The sequence below is a fragment of the Saccopteryx leptura genome, chromosome 2 (assembly GCF_036850995.1).
Source record: "Saccopteryx leptura isolate mSacLep1 chromosome 2, mSacLep1_pri_phased_curated, whole genome shotgun sequence".
Classification (NCBI taxonomy): Eukaryota; Metazoa; Chordata; class Mammalia; order Chiroptera; family Emballonuridae; genus Saccopteryx; species Saccopteryx leptura.
Window position 1 is genome coordinate 64,192,813 of NC_089504.1, and position 20,634 is coordinate 64,213,446.

At 43.1% G+C, this 20,634-nt stretch overlaps 1 protein-coding gene across 1 annotated transcript in view; it reads left to right on the forward strand.

Annotated features, from left to right (window-relative positions):
* The window catches only part of SLC1A1 (solute carrier family 1 member 1), a 101,852-nt gene that overhangs the window by 53,228 nt on the left and 27,990 nt on the right, over window positions 1-20,634 (forward strand). Inside the window, exon 2 of the mRNA XM_066368081.1 lies at window positions 7,649-7,789. Within this exon, the coding sequence (XP_066224178.1) occupies window positions 7,649-7,789 (141 nt within the window). The remainder of the gene's footprint in view (window positions 1-7,648; window positions 7,790-20,634) is intronic.

The following is a 20,634-nucleotide window of genomic DNA, read 5'->3' on the forward strand; positions in this document are numbered from 1 at the left end:
CACCCCAGCAGGACCTAAGCTCTGTAGGGTAGGGCAAGAGGGAGTTCTGAGAGTGGGGAAATTGCTTTCCCCCAGGCTGATGCCACACTGGAGTGGAGTAGTCTACCCAAGAAAGATGAGGTCTGTGGTATTGGAGATCCTAGTGCAGGCATGGCCAACATACAGCCTGCGGGCTGGATCCGGTCAGCATAATTAGTTTATGCGGCTGTAAGGCCAGAAGCCACGGCCACCAACACAGCAGTCGGGCTCATGCAGGTTCGCATTGGATTCGGACAGTCGGTAAAGAAACAATGGAGCCAAAAGCTGGTGAGCCATCCTTTTAATCCTAGCTTGCACCCGGCGGGCAAGTAAAAACACACACTGGGCTTCAAAACCCACTCACATTCAGTGCTCACAAAGCTACTGACTCATCCGAGTTTCCTAGAATCAAAGGTTTCTAGCTCACCAGACTAATTCACCTCTGTTCCCCATCTCCTTCCTTCTCCCTGCACAAACTGCACAAACTGGCCTTTCACTCAGCACTCCGCCATCTTGACTGCTTCTCCTGACCTCTTCCACGTGGCCTTTCTCTGCTCTCTGCTCTCTAATGCTAATCTCAGGAACCAAGGGCCAGCTCCCATTCTGCCCCCATTTTATAGTGTAGTTTCACAACCTTTAATCCAATATACAAAATAGGGAAGTCTCTAATACAAAGTCACTTCTCTGAGTCATGATTGGATTGTACCGCCCCACATGCAAAAGGATGGGAAAGGCTTAATCCCAAAACCAAGCCCCAGGCTACAAGGATTCTGCCTGCCTTTAGACCACCCCCAATACACATTAATATCACCTGGGCAATGGCCTCCACATGGGCAGCGTCATCTCTAACAAAGTGAGCATAATATATTCTATCTGCCCAACAGCGGCCCACGATTAAATTTTTAATATTCTCCGCACAACACACTGTGGAAATGAAATAAGTGGTACTTTTAAATCGTTATACAGAAACTACGATATCTAACCATTGTACAATAATGAAAGTTAAAAATCTCAGCTACTCAGAAGCAAAAGCATCTTTGATTATTGGAAATCGAGATATTTAAGAAGATAGTGATACATGGAAAAGAATTCCACATGTGACTAATCTAGGATTAACTTCCAATAATTGGTCAAATGGATTCGCGATACTTCTTTATTTTTTTTAAAAAAATCCATTATAAAGATTTACAACTTTTGTACTCATCAGTGCAATTTTTTATACGCAATTGAATAATGGAAAATATGGAAGTTTAAAAAACTTGCCAAGGAATATTTAGTAATCTTCAGCTCAATTTATACTTATAAACAAACTTTTTCTTTAATGAATCTAAAAAAAAGTACAAGATCAAGATTGAATGATTTACATTTGGAGGCTGTGTTAAGAATAGCTACTACAAGTATAGAGCCAGATATTAAAAAAATAATAGGCAATGCAAAGCGCCTCAACACGTCACATTAGTTTTTTTGTTAATTTGTTGTACTAAATTACTTACATTTATTCATAAACAAATTACATAATAAAATTTTATTTACTTAAATGAATTGTTTTTGTATTTAACATTTTTTAATTTTAATATTTCATCCAGCCTGTGAAAAAAGCTTTCTTTCTAATCTTGCACAGAGGCAAAAACTGTTGGCCACACCTGTCCTAGCGGATTCCCCCCACTCGCTGTGTCTCTCCAGAGCCACCAACCCCAGTGTTGAGCGGATAAAATGTATTATGCTCACTTTGTTAAAGATGCCATCGCCCAGGTGATATTAATGTGTGTTGGAGGCAGACAGGATCATTGTAGCCTGGGGCTTGGTTTTGGGATTAAGCCTCTCCCACCCGTCTTGATGTGGGGTGGTACAATCCAATCATGCCTCAGAGAAGTGACTTTGTATTAGAGACTTCCCTGTTATGTATATTGGATTAAGGGTTTGGATTTCTACACTATAAAATGAGGACGGAAGGAGAGTTTGGGCTCTTGGTTCCTGAGATTAGCATGAGAGAGCAGAGAAAGTAGAGCCAGCAGCGGAAGGCGGCCACGTGGAGGAGGCCAGGAAAAGCAGCCAAGATGGTGGAGTGCTGAGTGAGATGCCAGTTTATACAGAGTTTGTATCTGGGATAAGGCAGGAGATGGGGAACTGAGGAGAAGAAGGCTGGTGAGCTAGAAACCTTTGATTCTAGGAAACTCGGATAAGTCAGTGGCTTTGTGAGCACTGAGTGTGACTGGGTTTTGGAGCCCAGTGTATGTTTTTACTTGCCCGCCGGGTGCAAGGTAGGATTAAAGGCTATGGCCCACCAGTTTTTGGCTCCATGGTTTCTTTACCGACTGTCCGAATCAAATGCGAACCTGCATGGGCCGGGCTGCTGGCTTTACACCCAGACTCCCCTCATGCAACTCTAATCCTCTCTACCCTCCTTCTACCAAAAGCCCAGAGTCCCCATGAATGAAATTTTGTGTTTGTTCTTTAAGAGGGCATCTATGTCTCTAGCTGTTTCTCCTTGGTGGACAGAAACCCTGCTGCTTTTCACAGCTGAATGTTATGTGGGCACAATGTATGGCCAGTGGGCGCTGCCGTGTGGCCATGCAGGCTCTCATTGGATTCGGGCAGATGGTAAAGAAACAATGGAGCCAAAAAATGGTGGGCCATTCCTTTATAAATGTCTCGCACCAGCAGATGAGCAAACAGGCAGGGAAGACCGCTTCCCTCTCATTCAGAGCTCCTAGAGCTCTGATATATTCTCCGGTTCCATAACCCAGAAAATCTTCTCTGGTTCCTCCTGGAATCAACAGCTCCCACCAGCCTCAGCAGAGCTCCCAAAACCCCTCAACTCTGGCTCCACCTCTGCTCTCCTTCTTCTCTTCCTGCAAAACCCAGGCTGGGGAAAAAATCTCCAGCAAACATTAGCAATACAATGGCTCCTCCCAAGCAGGAAGGTAATCTGCCATTTGCAATCTGCCGCCCTGAGGGCAAGCACCTCAGCCTTTCACAGACCACACACACGGCGCTGTCCAGGCCAATGCAAAATATAAGCAAGCAAACCTCAAAAACACCTTTTACAAACTTATTTGCTCAACACATCTCTTCTAGGCTCTGGTGCTCTGAGCTGGGAGCCCGGCTTGTGGTTTAGGCCCCTCACTTTTCACAGGGAACCTTCCTGCAGCTGAGATATTGAAACCAGAAATCTCAGAGTTCAGGCTGGTTGTCACCAGTTCAGCCAAATAAGTAGGGTCTGGGATTGAATCCTTATGGACACTTTTCTCAGATGGCCAGCAACCTGGGGAGATGGAAGTTATGTGCCCAAATCGTCTCAACCCCATAACCTCAGCCAAACTTTTTATAAAAGGAAGAAAAAGGTAGGTAAGGTTTTTAGAATTTCAAGGGAGAGTTAATGTAAAGCCAGAAGCCATGGCCAGGGCCACCATCAAAGCAGCCTGGCCCATGCAGGTTCGCATTGGATTCGGACAGTCGGTAAAGAAACAAAGGAGCCAAAAGCAGTTGGGCTGTCATCTTTAATTCTAGCTTGCACCCGGCGGGCAAGTAAAAACACACACTGGGCTCCAAAACCCACTCACATTCAGTGCTCACAAAGCTACTGATTTATCCGAGTTTCCTAGAATCAAAGGTTTCTAGCTCACCAGCCTTATTCTCCTCAGTTCCCCATCTCCTTCCTTATCCCAGATACAAACTCTGCACAAACTGGCATCTCACTCAGCACTCCGCCATCTTAGCTGCTTCTCCTGGCCTCCTCCACGTGGCCTCCTTCTGCTCTCTGCTCTGCTCTCTCCTCTAATGATAATCTCAGGAACCAAGAGCCCAAACTCTCGTTCTGCCCCCACTTTATAGTGTAGCTTCACAACCTCTAATCCAATATACAAAATAGGTAAGTCTCTAATACAAAGTCACTTCTCTGAGGCATGATTGGATTGTACCACCCCACATCAAAAAGGGTGGGAAAGGCTTAATCCCAAAACCAAGCCCCAGGCTACAAGGATTCTCAACACACATTAATACCACCTGGGCGTCGGCCTCACGTGGGCAGCGCCATTTTTAACAAAGTGAGCATAATACATTTTACCTGCCCAACAGTTAATCAGATCATAGTCGAAGTTAATTGGACCATAGTCTGGTTCTGGCTTTGGAGTACAAAGACTTTGGTTGTAGTCCCCTGGGGCATTAAGATAGACCACTTGCCCTGGCCGGTTGGCTCAGTGGTAGAGCGTCGGCCTGGCATGCAGGAGTTCCGGGTTCAATTCCCGGCCAGGGCACACAGGAGAAGCACCCATCTGCTTCTCCACCCCTCCCTCTCTCCTTCCTCTCTGTCTCTCTCTTCCCCTCCCACAGCCAAGGCTCCACTGGAGCAAAGTTTGCCCATGTGCTGAGGATGGCTCTGTGGCCTCTGCCTCAGGCGCTAGAGTGGCTCTGGTTGCAACAGAGCGACGTCCCGGATGGGCAGAGCATCGCCCCCTGGTGGGCATGCCGGGTGGATCCCGGTCGGGTGCATGTGGAAGTCTGTCTGACTGCCTCCCCGTTTCTGGCTTCAGAAAAATACAAAAAAAAAAAAAAAGATAAACCACTTGCAGATTCTGGTGAGTCATGGTGGCCTGTTCAGGTATCCCAGTTTCTAGAACAAAACTTTTACTTGAAAAAACCATTATTATGCACACTGACCATAACAGAAGCCATCATTACTCAAGCTAAAACTTTAATTCTTGATTTCCCTGTATCAGTATCCCTATGAATCCTAGCTGCCACCTGTAGGAGCAAGGCCAGCCCTTCTCATGTGTCCTCCCCTTCTACCAGTCTAGATGTGATGACTTCTGTGAATCCTTGGTTATAAGCTAGTCATCAGTTGATCTTTAATTTAGTTGTAATACCAGTTTGATCCTAGGAGGAGGTGAGCATGGCTTTCACCTATACCACTGTCATCTTGATCCTTGCCATGATTTTTCTTATCTCAAATATAATTTTTCCAAACTTGATTGAAACCAAAATAAAGCACACCCATCTCCTAGGTATAACTAACTCCTAAGTATAACATCAGCCACTTCTTATACTCGGGGATCCCAGAGATGACATCTGTGGATCAGGGTGAGTCTCCCAACTGCTTTTCCAGGTCTTGGTTGGTTTTAATGTTCTTTTCAGTAAAAGAAAAAGAAATATTGGAATACAATTTTGTAATAACTCAAGAACAAGCTTGAGAGGAAGCTTTTGTTGCTAAATACAGTAATAAAATACAGTACGCACTATTTATAGTGCTTGTCACCTTTGATTGCTTTCAGATGACTCCTTGTGATGACTTCTCTCTCTCATAAAAACCCATATCTGGCTAAAGGCTGAAAGAGCAAGCATATTTCTTTCAAACTGCCCTGTATTCCTGTATTCATTTGGAATGGGGGTGATTAGAAGCACAGTTTATTGTTAGTAATGTAAACCCTAAGATCGGAGCACTTTGGCCTCTTTACTACTCAACAGAGTGCTTTTGTGACTGGTTTTTGAGCATAGACACGGCTCCTTTATTTTTAAATACAGAGCTTTCTTTGACGTACAAGACAAAAATTTACTTGAAGCAACCTAAATAGTATGAGAGAAAATGTCTGTTTGGTTGTTTTTGTTTTTGTTTTTAACTCTGAGCATTACAGAGTATCCTTACAGCATAATATAGATGTTTTCATATAGAACAGCTGAGCACAGGCAATTAAGTAGGAAGTGAGCACAAAAAGCTTTTTAAACTCACTAAAAATGCACTGACCCCCTTGGTGTATCTTAGCCACCCAGGAGTCTCTAAGACTAGTTTTGAAATATGAACCAAATGGGATTGATAACAGAGTTTCTGTTCTGTCTTAGCTACAGCGAGAAATCTTTATGTCTATGTGTTGTTCCCCAAATAATTTGGCTCCCCAAATAATTTCTGATCAGCCCAAATAAAGTGGCTGATCAGAAATTTATAATACAGGAACAAAATAAAAAAATCAAAGCAAAATTAAAATATATGAGAATGTAAAATTAAGCTAAGAATACGATTATTACACAAATGTATCTTGAGACATTCATCTATTTGGTCTACTAATAAGCATAGGAAGTACACCTCAATTTAAATGAAAACTCTAGTATTGATTATAACTCACATCTCATTTTATTGCCCTAGAGTTCTTAACTGTGCCGGACAACTCTAAATGTTCACATTTGTATATTAGCATATCCAGGGATATCCTTCTTGAGTCTTCCTGACCTTTATTCATTTTACATCTGATTAGCATATCATTCTGAGAAGTTGATGAAGGAAAAAAGATAGGCTAGTCATCCAGCCCATTTTATTTCTTGGTCTAAAAAAGGGGAGGTTGGGAAGGTGGAGTATGTGGGAAGAGGGATGGCATAGGGCAGTTAGATGTTATTAGAACCATTTGGAAGAGGATAAATAAGAAATACTTAAAATTTGTGATTTTTAGTTATCTAAATCATCACAGTGGAAGGCTTTCATAGAGATGTCTTATTAAGGTTAGCTTTCAGAGACTGTATAACATTTCTTGATATTGAACATTCCCCTGCTCACATAATTATAAGCTAAAATGTCCAAGGTACTCAGGATTAGAAACTTTGTAAAAAGACTCTTAATGAGAAAAAGGTATGCACATCTTTATCTAGAAAGAACTGAAAAGAATGTAAAACATTAGAGAACAGAATTGTTCAACATATGGTGAATATAGCAAACCAACAGAATCATATATAGCTATTAAAAAGTTGCAAAACAGAAGCATTTTTAAATAAAATTATAAAAAGAGTAATTATGATAAAAATAGAAAAATGAAAACTGATGTAAATTATAAAATACATAAGATATCTAAGTTACAAAGAATAAGGGTGGTGTATAAAAACAAAATAGTTATATTGGGTTGACCAAGGTGATTAATTTCTTTTTCACAGTATTTTAAAAAAATTTTATTTATTGACTTTAGAGAGAAGAGAGAAAGGGAGTGTGTGTGTGTGTGGGGGGGGGGTAGCTGGAAGCAACCCACACTAGTTGCTTCTCACACGTGTCTTGACCAGGCAAGCCCAGGGTTTCTAAGCGGTGACCTCAGTGTTCCAGGTCAATCCTCTGTCCACTGCACCAGCACAGGTCAGGCCTCTTGCAGTATTTTTTGATGTCTTGTAATTATAATAAAAATGATTGAAGGAAAAGAAAAGAAATGAAACAAATTTTTCATGCAAAGAGTATTTCTTCAGATTTACCAAATAATGTGTACTTTCTACTCATTAAAATATGTTTTGGGCCTGACCTGTGGTGGCGCAGTGGATAAAGCATCAACCTGGAAATGCTGAGGTTGCCGGTTCGAAACCCTGGGCTTGCCTGGTCAAGGCACATATGGGAGTTGATGCTTCCAGCTCCCCCCCCACCTTCTCTCTCTGTCTCTCTCTCTCCTCTCTCTCTCTCTCCCTTTCTCTCTCCTCTCTAAAATGAATAAAAAGAATTAAAAAAATATATGTTTTGGTTTTTAAATCTAAAATTTACAAACTGATGGGAGATTATATAAACTGTTTCTCTTGCCATTAAAATTTGCATTTTGGGCGAATGTTTTTTCATAGAAATTTATACAGGAGAACTCAGCAATTTTTTTTTCTTTCTTATCTTCATTTTTCTTAGGGATTGCCGTAGGAGTCTTGGTTCGAGAATACAGCAAGCTCTCTAATTTGGAAAAGTTCTACTTCGCATTTCCTGGAGAAATCCTAATGAGGATGCTGAAACTCATCATTTTGCCATTAATTGTATCCAGCATGATCACAGGTACCTTGAGAAAACTGTTGTTGTTCCCTATGGTTATTTAAGGAGCCGCCACTTAAATTATTCTTTTCTAATTATGGGAAAACATTTAAATGTATTTGATGCCCCACATGTATATACACATGCAAATACACTCACACTCACCCACATTCACACTCCTTACTTGGAATGTGTATATTTGTTTGAGCAGCGATGTTTTATTATTCACAAAGTGGCATGATTCTGCCTTTAGTACTGTCCACCATAGCGCATGTCTTCACTTGAGCAGCCATATGATTTGCTGTGAGAAAGACACCATTTAACTCTATCCAGGGCACCAAAATTTTTAAAACAGAAAAAAAGGCAAGTTTTTTTATTGAAATATAAGTGAGTATTCTCAGGTGAAATGTGGTTGTCAATTTGAACCATATTTTCCATAGTTAATGCATGTATTTCCCAACTAGAGCTGTCCTCCCTGGATCCTGTCAGCAGCTGCCTCCAGGGTCCTCTTCCCCAACTCCACTCCACTCCTTCACTGAACTCAGAACTTGCTACATCCCTGCCCTGGAAATTGGCCCAGAGTACCAGCAGCCATACCTGTGGGATAGGTTCAATGATAGGTTTGCACCATATTTTAAAAGCATAGATTTTAAAATATGAACTTGTGACACAGTTGAATTTGGAAGTGATTTTTCCCTATGGATTATCATATTTCAGGTTCCCTTTAAAGAGCAAGCTCCCTTTTTAGATTGAGATTAAGTTGGTTTACAAAAATATTATTTGTCTGGGTCTGGTTAGCTACTCCATGCATGTCTTAGTTTCTTGTACTTACCTTAATCCTCACAATAAGCAAAATATGGCATGACAATCTACTAGTGTTGTCAGCTTGAAAACCAAGGTTTTATATAACTATGCAATTAGGAATTTTTTCTTTTTTTTCCTTTTTTTTGAGAGAGAGAGAGGATGAGAAGTGTCAACTCATAGTTGCTTTACTTTAGTTGTTCATTGATTGCTTCTCATATGTGCCTTGACCAGGAGGGCACCAGCCAAGCCAGTGACCTTGGGATCATGATCCCATGCTCAAGCCATGGACACCATGCTGAAAATGGTGTTCAAGCCTATGACCTTGGCGTTTCCAACCAGACACCTCAGTGTTCCAGCACGACACTGTATCCACTGCACCATCACCAATCAGGCCTAAATTTTATTTTTTAATTATAGTTTACATTCAGTGTTATTTTGTATTAGTTTCAGATTTACGGCATAGTGGTTGGACAGTCATATTAGGAGTCTTGACATATCCTCTTCCAGAACATTTTTCTCGCTGCCACTAAAGAGAGACCTGGGACTGATCTGAGTAGAGTGCTAGACTTCGGCTGGGGAAAGAAGGATGGGTGTCAGGATCTGCTGCATTTAGCCATTGCATTGCTTGAAGAGCTATAGATTTGGCCACTGAACTTTTCAAATACCAGACCAATTGGACTAGAATCCCTTGGGAGCCTTGTACTTAAATGCTCTTGGTGTTGGCTTATTACAAATCTAAAGAAAGCATTTAATTATTTTTATTTGTAAACTTACTTTATGTTTTGAAATGTCTGGCTCCTTTAAGGCCCTGCAACCTGAGGGCCAAATCAGCAGACCATTTGTTGGTACCATATAATGTTTTTTTAATTTAACTTGAAATTATTATAAGCATTTAAAATTTGGAAGATTTCATATAAGCATCCAGAGTTCTGGCTTCCCCTAGAAAAAAAAAATTAAGATCAGGAAACACTGAACCTATGTTTCCATATACCCAGTGGTCTGGAGCTGAAAGACAGCTACTCTGTTTATCAGAGCAAATGCATTTGAGGATATCACAGTCTCCACCATACCCTAATGCCTAATACCTCATCCACTGTACTCATTTCATTAACCACTGGCCCCCCCATAGGCATTGCCATTACAACCCTTTAGAATTTGGTCTATGTTGAATACTCAGTCTTTTCTTGGGCTCCTTTGAAAACATGATGAAAGCTTTGAACTATCTCCCAAAAGAAATGTTCACAGTTGCACATATATACTGTATTTTGCATGCAATTGCACAAGGTTTATAAACCACCTAATAGTCAATGCTATTTAAATCTTGTGTCTGTGGGAAGATTCGGAAAGTTGAACAGATTAGGCAGCAAATCCAAAACTGATGCAGTAAGTCAGGCTTAGAAGGAAAAGATAATACATGTATTAATATCCTATAGTATTGGATGTTTGAAAGCATGTACTGCCCTTAGCACTCAGTAACTAGTAAGATTTTTACAATCTGGCTGTTTTTTGGTTTTACTTCAGCCTTGCACATAATCTTGGAAATAATTTACAAACCTTAGAATTCTACTCACATAACCCAGCTGTTTTTTGTAGTTATAGCACAGGCCTGGTAATTTTTCCATTTCCCTTCACTAAACCCCCAACAACTGAACAGGACGTAGAGAGCAGAACCACTCCAGACCTTTGACATGGAGCAGCAAAATGGCCAAATATCCATGGGACACGAATGAAGCAGCATGGGAACAATTCATGTTTTAAATGGTCATACTAAAAGGGAAAAGTAATAATATTAGTGTTGGCAAGGCTGTGGGAACATGGGCTCAATCACACCTTTTTGGTTACTGTATAATTGAAACAAACTTTCTGTGGGACAGTATGAAAAATGTTTTGACCATTCCACTTAATAATAATTCTTAGAATTTGTCATAAAGAAATAATCAGAGATATGTTCAAAGATTTAGGTGCAAGGATGTTCATGGTACAATTTTTCCATTGATTTGAGAGGGAGGGGGAGAGAAAGGGAAGCATCAACTCATTGTTCTACTTAGATGTTCCATTTGGTGGTGCATTCATTGATTGTTTCTTGTACGTTCCCTGAAGGGCACTCAAACCCACAACCTCGACACACCAGGTTGACGCTTTATCCACTGAGCAACCTAGCCAGGGCCTTTCTATTCCTTTTTTAAAGAAAGAAAGAAGCAAGTGGGACAGATTCTGCTCTGTACTCCTCCAGCATTGCCTGTGGTAGTTGCCTTTCTCATCTCCTCCTCCCCAGCTCTGCCTCCTGTCCCTGCAGCGCCTCTCAACCTAACCCTGGTGTGCAGTCCTTCCCCCAAACCCTGTAGTGGTGCCCAGCCTCCCCACCCAGTGCATTCAGGACAGTAAAGAAGAAGTTAGAAAATACATAGGAGGAGCCGTTTTCACATTTCGGAAGCATTTATAAGTCTAACAGATCAATAGCTTATTTTATACATTAATTAAGCCAGCAGAGGATGTGTGTTGGAAGCTGGGGAAAGTTAACTGAGCCCTAAGAATACATAAACTAAAGATAGAGACACAGCAAAAATTGAGACCCAAGACTAATAATCTGTACTTCTGCATAAAGGAAATGTTCTGCCACATCAACAAGTAGGAGAAAACCCTCTGCCAGCAAAGTCCCTGCTGACATAACAATGCTTACTTTATTTTTTAAAAAACAAGAAGAATCCCTTGTTGTGTAGTGGTGAGGGTAAGATGTCATACTACTCAGGAAAATTTAAATATAGACTGACTTATTAGATGGTACCAAGAAATTGATAAGTTTGTTAGTAGTGATAATGGCATTAGTTATGTTAGAAAAATGTCCTTACTTTAATGCATATAGGATTATGTGATTATGTTGGGATGAAATGACAGTGTCTGGAATTTGCCTTTAAACAAAAAAAGGGAGAGAGAGAGGAGGCAGAGTAGACATAATCTTAAGGCATTTTTACCTACAAACTGTATAAGCACTCACAGTATTTTACCCATAATTTATATCTGAGGAACACACTTGTGCCATGTACAGCATGGGCCCTATTAACACATTTAAAAGCTGTATTTACATCAGTCCACAAGGGAAATAGCCCAGGAAATGGCCTATGAGTTTGTCTGAGAATTGGGGCTCTGGAAAATCCTGGTCCAGGTCTCACCAACCAGAGTATAAATTCAGCTCACATTTTCTTTCATACCCAAATTATGCAGAGGTGGATTTAACTGCATCCGGACTTCTGAAGGGCCCCGCAAAACCCCAACTTTACACTTTTTTCTAATGGAAAGGGCCCAATATTTTCTTCTGCACCTGGGGCCTCAACCTACCTTAACCCGCCTCTGAAATTATGATGACTTGAGCCTCCTATGATCAGCAGAGGAGTGAAACAGCCCCTCGATTACCTCTTCCAGAGGTTCCCAGAGCGTCTTTTCAGGATTCTGTTTCAGTTGTGCTCAGGCGGAGGCCCCGTCTCTTCTACGCCAGCCTCTTTGCCACAGACCCCGGGCCAGAGTGCTCTGCTGGGCACAGCTGCCTCCCCTGGTGTCTCCTGTGGCTGCTGCCACCCCTCTGATCCTGAGAAGCTTCCCCCTTTGCTTCTCCATCCTAAGATAGGAATGAGAATGTAATTCTTCATAGCACAGCTGAGACTAGGCTGCTCTTTGGGATGAAGTTTTATGAAAGGTTGAGGAGTAAAAGCAGGTTGAAACGTCAACAGTGACATCGAGCTGCTCCCTGAAGCAGCTCTTCTGAGAGCTACAGGGTCCCTTAGGAGGGCTTCCCCTCTGCTTAGCTGTTAGCCTGCCTCCGTGAGTCTAGGGCCAGCTTATTCTCCACGAAGGTGTTCCAGGCATTGCTGCACCCCTGACCCGTCACCCAACACTAGATTTTAAGAATGAAAAGTTTCATTATCACAGAGGTCTTCCTGTCTTGGCCAGGTCCATGAGTCCCCTCTTAGACAACAAGGTATAACAATTGAAGGTGCACATATCACTTGCTTGTCCAGCTTGCTGTTAGATAGCTAAGAGCATTTAATGTGTCAACTTAAGCTACAGGGGAAGTATGCGTGATTTTCTTGAAACATTGGTGGTTTCTTTATCCAGTTCGATCTCTATGTAAATTGCCATTTCAGAGGGGCTTGTAAACTTAAACCTCCATGCTGAAGCCTAAGATTATGCAGGCTGAGAATGAACATCTTGCCTCATTTGCAACATCTGGAACCACTGGGCTCTACCTGCATATTTCAAGGAGTACCTCTTTTCTCTGTCCTCAGCCTTGTTTGGGAACCAAAAATAATAATAATAATAATAATAATAATATTGTAATAAAATGGCCTCAGCAGTTTTGCACACACGAAGTAACATTTCCCTAAGGCCATCAAGAAATTTGTGTTGAGTTAGAACACAGCTATTGAAGCCAAAGGGCTTAATTATATTAATTGGGTTTCTACAATACCTTTTGTCCAAAGAAGGAGGGGGCATGTAGCGTGTAAGGAATGGGAACGCACCACTAGGAGTACGAAGATGAAAAGTGGGAGGAGTAAGTAGGAGCTGCGTCAGTCCTTCTCTGAGGTAGTAAAGCCTGGAGCATCCACAAGGCTTGCCTCCTGCCTAAACCGGGACTAGACTGGTTCACAGCTGTACTTACCTAGGAGTTAACCTAGTTTTGTTCCTTTCTTAAAAAGGACTGAGAAACCTTGCAGGGATTCTAAGGAACCTCCTATGTGTTAAATGCAGCGGACATGGGAGACCATGCATTCATTCATGTCATCTTCGATGTCCCAAGCTCTGTGCTAGGCACACAGATATGAAGAGAAAATCCTGTCCTGCAAGAAAGGGAGAGTGCATGGCACTGCTGTGCAATAAGTGCTTTGTGGGAATGAGGACAACAGAGGGGTCAATGAGGTGGAGTTTTGAAAAAGAAGTAGAAATAAGATGAAGTAGGGTGGGCATTCCAGGCAGAAGGAAATAGCAGAAGGTGTGGCATCTTGGAAGGACAGTGAGACTTTGACTGGGATGCTGGACACGCGGAGGGTGAGAGAAGGTTGGAAATGGGAAGGTGAGCCTGTGGCCTCGTGAGGTTGTGTGCCTTCCTAGGCTTGAGCCTGTCGGCACGGGGAAGCAGGTGTGGCAGTGACTCTCCCCGTGCCATTCTTTCCACAAGGACACCACAAACAATCTTCAGGTGGGTAAGTATTAAAAAAACAATCCAGTGACACGTAGCAAAGTTGTCAGGCAGATTTATTCAGACCCAGTGTGATAGGTAGAGGGGCCACCGCACTGGGATTTTGTGGTGGAGGAGACCTATTGGGCTCAACTCTGAATGGATATAGCATGAGCAAGGAGTAATTGATGGCCAGTGAGCAGAGTAGGGGGACCGTGGATGGATTACTAAGAGGAAGCATCAGGGGTGAGGAGGATTCTGGCTAAATTGATCTAACCAGATTCTTGCTGAAGGCAGGCCAGGATGATTAGACATTGTAAAGCCAGCAGGCAGGGCCAGGGCCACTATCACAGCAGCCCGGCCCATGCAGGTTCGCATTGGATTCGGACAGTCGGTAAAGAAACCATGGAGCCAAAAACTGGTGGGCCATAGCCTTTAATCCTACCTTGCACCCGGCGGGCAAGTAAAAATACACACTAGGCTCCACAACCCAGTCACACTCAGTGCTCACAAAGCCACTGACTTATCTGAGTTTCCTAGAATCAAAGGTTTCTAGCTCACCAGCCTTCTTCTCCTCAGTTCCCCATCTCCTGCCTTATCCCAGATACAAACTCTACACAAACTGGCATCTCACTCAGCACTCCGCCATCTTGGCTGCTTCTCCTGGCCTCCTCCACGTGGCCTCCTTTAGCTGCTGGCTCTACTCTCTCCGCTCTCTCATGCTAACCTCAGGAACCAAGAGCCAAACTCCCGCTCCATTCCCATTTTATAGTGTAGAAATCCAAACCCTTAATCCAATATACAAAATAGGGAAGTCTCTAATACAAAGTCACTTCTCTGAGGCATGATAGGATTGTACCACCTTACACCAAAAAGGGTAGGAAAGGCTTAATCCCAAAACCAAGCCCCAGGCTACAATGATCCTGTCTGCCTCCAACACACATTAATATCACCTGGGTGATGACATCTTTAACAAAGTGAGCATAATACATTTTATCCGCCCAACAATCCACCCCTATGCTCACTTTACTACCCACAATTTACACTACCGGCATCCCTGTGCAAGGAAATTAGAACATTACACAAATTACAACAGCAAAAATCATACAGTTTCAACAATTACAAAGGTACATTTCACCAGTCTCTGAGCACTTAGCCCAAAGCGCAAAATGTCCTCGGTCTTCTTTCTAGCCACGAGAAAAGCTTCCCGGGGTAGGGGAGTGCTTCCAGCAAAGCCACCCCCCACCCCCATCAGGGTATTTTACATTGTCCAAAATCCATAATCCGTAAGTCCATCCAACAAAGGAGCCAATGCCCACTCCGGTCGTAGTCCAGGAAATCAGTCCACGCACATGGGGCGTCAGCCACCCCCCTCATCCCTGCCGTCCTCGCAGGTCTTACACTGTCCCAAAGAGGAGCACGTGGCAATGGCAGTCAGCATTTCCATCTCTGCTCCGAAAAGCATGTCCAGGCCTATGTCCCAAAATCGCAGACCTACCGGGGCCGCAGTAGGTGCTCCTTCCAGCTGGGCTTCCATCTTCTGGAGACTGCAGATCACAACTCCAGTCCGATTCTCCTCATCCTCCAAAGAGGAACTGAAAACACCAGCTCCCGCTGCCAGTCTCGAGCCCCGGGCTGCCGCAGCCTTCTGCTCCGCAGACCTTGCAGCTCCGGGCCCGGCCTCAGCCTCAGCCCTGGCCTCCTGCCGCTGCTGGCTCTCCGCAACATCCAGGGCAAGCTGCAACTCACGAACCTCTGAATCCTCCTCCAGCGTTTGCTCCATTTCCAGGTGAATCTTGAACACCTGGTTGGCCTCCTCCTCCAGCATTTCCTCCAGCTCCAGGGTCAGCATCGGTTTCTCCTGCGTTTGCTCCATCTCCTTCCACTGCTTGGTAGGCAGGTCCTGGGCAGCCTCTTTCACAGAGCTCTCAGTTTCCTCACGCATGGCTGTAAAAGTCAGCCAGCCTACGATCCCCAAAAGGACAGCCATGGGGAACCCTAACACTAGCCAGTCCTCTACTCCACTGCTCAAAGGCTCCTTGCCGATCTGTATCGAATCCTGCCGACTACGCCAAATGTAAAGCCAGCAGGCAGGGCCAGGGCCACTATCACAGCAGCCCGGCCCATGCAGGTTCGCATTGGATTCGGACAGTCGGTAAAGAAACCATGGAGCCAAAAACTGGTGGGCCATAGCCTTTAATCCTACCTTGCACCCGGCGGGCAAGTAAAAATACACACTGGGCTCCACAACCCAGTCACACTCAGTGCTCACAAAGCCACTGACTTATCCGAGTTTCCTAGAATCAAAGGTTTCTAGCTCACCAGCCTTCTTCTCCTCAGTTCCCCATCTCCTGCCTTATCCCAGATACAAACTCTACACAAACTGGCATCTCACTCAGCACTCTGCCATCTTGGCTGCTTCTCCTGGCCTCCTCCACGTGGCCTCCTTTAGCTGCTGGCTCTACTCTCTCCGCTCTCTCATGCTAACCTCAGGAACCAAGAGCCAAACTCCCGCTCCATTCCCATTTTATAGTGTAGAAATCCAAACCCTTAATCCAATATAGATAATAGGGAAGTCTCTAATACAAAGTCACTTCTCTGAGGCATGATAGGATTGTACCACCTTACACCAAAAAGGGTAGGAAAGGCTTAATCCCAAAACCAAGCCCCAGGCTACAATGATCCTGTCTGCCTCCAACACACATTAATATCACCTGGGTGATGACATCTTTAACAAAGTGAGTATAATACATTTTATCCGCCCAACAGACATCATCACCTGGGGGATGGCCAAGGATAAGAACCTAATTAGATATCAGTAGTGATCAGATGTCAAGGCTGGAGAGTTCTAATTAAATTGATTTAACATGGTTCTTTCTAAAACTAGATTTTACAGGGAAATATAAATGGGCCTAAGAGAAGGTTCAGGAGCCTGACTAAAGTTTGGTCAAGCAAAAAATCTTTGTTAGTATCAATGGACATAGATTGAGGGGCAGGGAAGTCTAGTGGTTAAGAGTGCAGCCCAAAATACCCAGTTTTTAATCCTGGCTTTGCCATTAACGAGCTGCGAAACCTTGAACAAGTTACTTAACTGGTTCTCAACTATAAAATAGGGAGATGACAGTACCATGTCATGGTGCATTTAAAGCGCTATCTACTTTTTCAATTTAATCTTTTGTCTCTAAGACTGTTAGAAGTGTTGACATAAGAAACATCTAAACCTGTAGAGAATGTCTATAAGATTTTATTTGAGCCAAAATTAATGACAGTTACCAGGAAGCAAGATCTCAAGAGCTGAGGACAATTACAACTTTGCAGTTTCTCTCTTCAAGGTGGTTATGTGTATTTCAAAGGTGTGTTAACTCAAGTGCACGAAAACAATGCAGAGGGCTTGCTTAAGACAAAGACAAATCTTTTACTAAAATAGTTATATACCTGGGGTGTGACTCCCACCATGACCTGCCCACTTAGGAATTTATGATCACGTCACCCTGTGAGGTTACTTCCATAGAACCAGTTTTTTGATCACAGAAATTTTAAGACAGTCCCTGCACTGGCATTAGAAGTTGTAGGGCCAGTTTTAGAATTGACCATACACATAGGAGTGCACACAATGCATCCGTTCTAGGAATGAAGACAATATAAAAAGAGTTGCTCTGCTGCTACTTTATAAAGTTCACCAGCATACAAGTAATTTCTACCCAGAAGCCTGAGCTCCCAGTTTTATAAGGAGATGCAAAGACAGCGCTGGGTAATAATCAGGTTGTGGTAGAAAACCAAAAACATTTCACTGAGCTCTTGGCTAGCCTGATGTCAGCGCATTGGTACGAGCTTTGAAGGGAATGACTGTTCCTTAGGTCCTCTTAGGTGTGTCTAATGCTTTTGTTTGGGCTATATGCCTCCTCCAAAAGCTTATAGGGTCTTCTAAGAAATTGGTCCCAATGTAAATACCACGGTGCTTCGTGGTATTAGGAAAAAAAAGGATGGAAGTGTTAAATAGCTCCCCAGTGGCTGAGGAGGCAGGAGACCAGCCTGCTGCTTCTTGACATGCTTTGAACATCAAATGTGGACCTGCTGACAGACGCTGCAAAGTGACATTTAGTAAGGTGACCGATCATCCTCCTTTAGGGAGGACAGTCCTTCTTTTGTAAGTAAAGTGTCCTCCTACAAGTCCTTTTTGATATTGAAAGACTAATCTGTAAATGTCCGTATTTGTTCGATGCATAGTCAATCCATTGCGTGTGATGTGACGTATTTGTATCTAAATGAGTACTTTTTTCTTACAATTATTATTAAAAATTAATAGGCATGTAAGCATAATTACAATATAAAATATTACAAATGTTTTTATTATGTGTATCTTAACTATAAAATGATATTGTTGCAAAGAATAAAATGTTTCTTTTATTTATGATATTGTTTTTTTCTATTTATTTTTGTCCTCCTTTTTATTGTAAAAAACTTGGTCACCTTACCTTTAGTTGATTCTGTCTGAGAACCAGGTTCTTCCGTTAACTTCACAGAATAATCTGTGCTGGTGATAAAACTATTTTAGGGAGTTCTTTGTATTAATGTCTCTAAGAAAAATAGATGTCCTAGATGAAGCGTACACAGCAATATATTTTGCATGTTCCCCTCTGTCTTTTCTCTTCCTTTTTACCATCCCAGCTAAAATCAAAGCTACAGAGATTTCCCTGTGCCCTGGATTAACAGAGTGAGATCATAGCCAGCCTAGTTTTCCCTGGGGAGTGAACTTGTTTATCGGATCCTCATAGCAATCCGATGTAGTTGTACAGTAAGTGGGCTCTCATCTCCATTTTTAGAGATAAGGAAACAGGAGTTTGGAGAGAAATTAAACCACTTTTGCAAGATCACACAGACCCTTAGGGCAGTACCTGGAACTGACAAAGAGTCTCTAGTTCCATTCTGGAATATTCTGCTGCCCGGGGACCAGATCCTGGGAAGAAGGGCCCTGGGGGAAGGCAGCTGTTCATAAATAACAAGGTTATGCATTCCATCCACACGTGTTTATGGACCTTTTTTATGTGGGGGGCACTGAGTACATGAGCCATCAAGGAGCTCACAGTCTAGTGAAAAAGACAGGTACTAAAGGAACCCATTGATAAAAATTGTGAAACATAATATGAACAAGATGCAAGTGAGGAAAATAGAGGAGCCTGGTTCATCCTGGAGGCTCAGGAAAGGACTCTGAGGAGCAGACTTAAGAGCAGCCAAATGAAGGGTAGGGAAAGTGGGCCCGCAGAGGAAAGAGCCTGTGCAGAAGCCTTGAGGTGGTAGGGAACTCGGCCTGCTCTAGAGGGTCAGAGGAGAGCAGTGACAGGATGGTGGCACCAGTTGGGGCAGGGAGACAGGCAGGTGCCTACCCTACAGGGTCTCATTAGCCAGATTAAGGATATTCTGTTTTAAGTACCACTGGAGGGTTATGCATGCATGTGAAGTGGCCTGATTTATGTCTTTAAAAGATCTCTTTAGTGACCACGTGATGAAGGAATACAGAAAGATTGTGGAAGAAAGAGTGAAAGAATGAATGAACTAACACTTGTTAAGTGCTTCCCATTTGCTGAGTGACACACTTCATATTGATTATTTCATTCAAGAATAATGCTCGTTATTTACTGAGTATAAATTAAGTTCTAGGATTCTAGACACCATGCTAGCCATGTTACAGATACCATTTCTCTTTTTTTTTTCTCCTTTTTTTAAGTAAGAGGAGGGGAGATAGAGAAACAGACTCCTGTATGTGTCCCAACTGGGATCCACCTGGCAACCCCCATCTGAGGCCAATACTCAAATCAACCAAGCTATCCTCAGCATCCGGGGCTTGACACTTGAACCAATTGAGCCACTGGCTGCAAGAGGAGAAGAGAGTGAGAAGAGGGAGAGGGAGGGGAAGAGAAGCAGATGGTCATTTCTCATATGTGCCCTGACCAGGGATTGAACCTGGGACATCTGCATGCCGAGCAGACGTTCTATCTACTGAGCCAACCAGCCAAGGCCAGATATCATTTCTAATCTTCACAACAGCTGTACAAGATGAGGTTGTTCACTTGCTCCTCACAATTGCCCTTTAGGATATAGAGGCATTTAAAACCTCCTTTTGGTAGATGGGGAAACTGGGTCTGGAAGAAGGCTGGGATCTGAGCCCAGTCTGTCCCACCAAAGCCAATGCTTCTTTCCATGCCAGTAGCCTCTGCTGGTGACAGAGGAGTCACCCAATGCAAAGATTCAACAATGAATTTCCTGGATGATGTGTTCATTCAAAATTATGAAGCACCATCAATGCCAGCCCCCCCCCCCCAAAAAAAAAAACTTCCAATAACAGTTCTGACACCTTAATGACAGTGTAAAGAGAATGTCACGAAAACTTTGTTCTCCAGTGGGCGGTAAGCTTAATCAGGGAGCTCGCAGAGGAGTCTTTTGCCCTGGAGTGTTTATTTTTAAAATATGCTATTGTTTAGCCCATGGCAACTTCTTCCTTTGTAGTGTTTTTATAAAAAGTTCTAATAGATTATTCCTGTTTTGGCCAGGAGCCAGCACCCAGCTTGTCAGAGCCTGTTTCCAAGGTGAAGAAGCAAGTGTGGTTTCTTTAAAAGTTAACAGGCACTTTAAGTTTAAGTTAAGGCCCTGGCTGGTTGGCTCAGCGGTAGAGCGTCGGCCCGGCAGGTGGAAGTCCCAGGTTCAATTCCCGGTCAGGGCACACAGAAGTGACCATCTGCTTCTCAACCCTTCCCCTCCCATTCTACCCCCTGCCTCCTGCAGCCATGGCTTATTCTAGCAAGTTGGCCTCGGGCTCTGAGGATGGCACCATGACCTTGCCTCAAGCTCTAAAAATAGCTCTGTTGTAGAGCAATGGAGCAACAGCCCTAGATGGGCA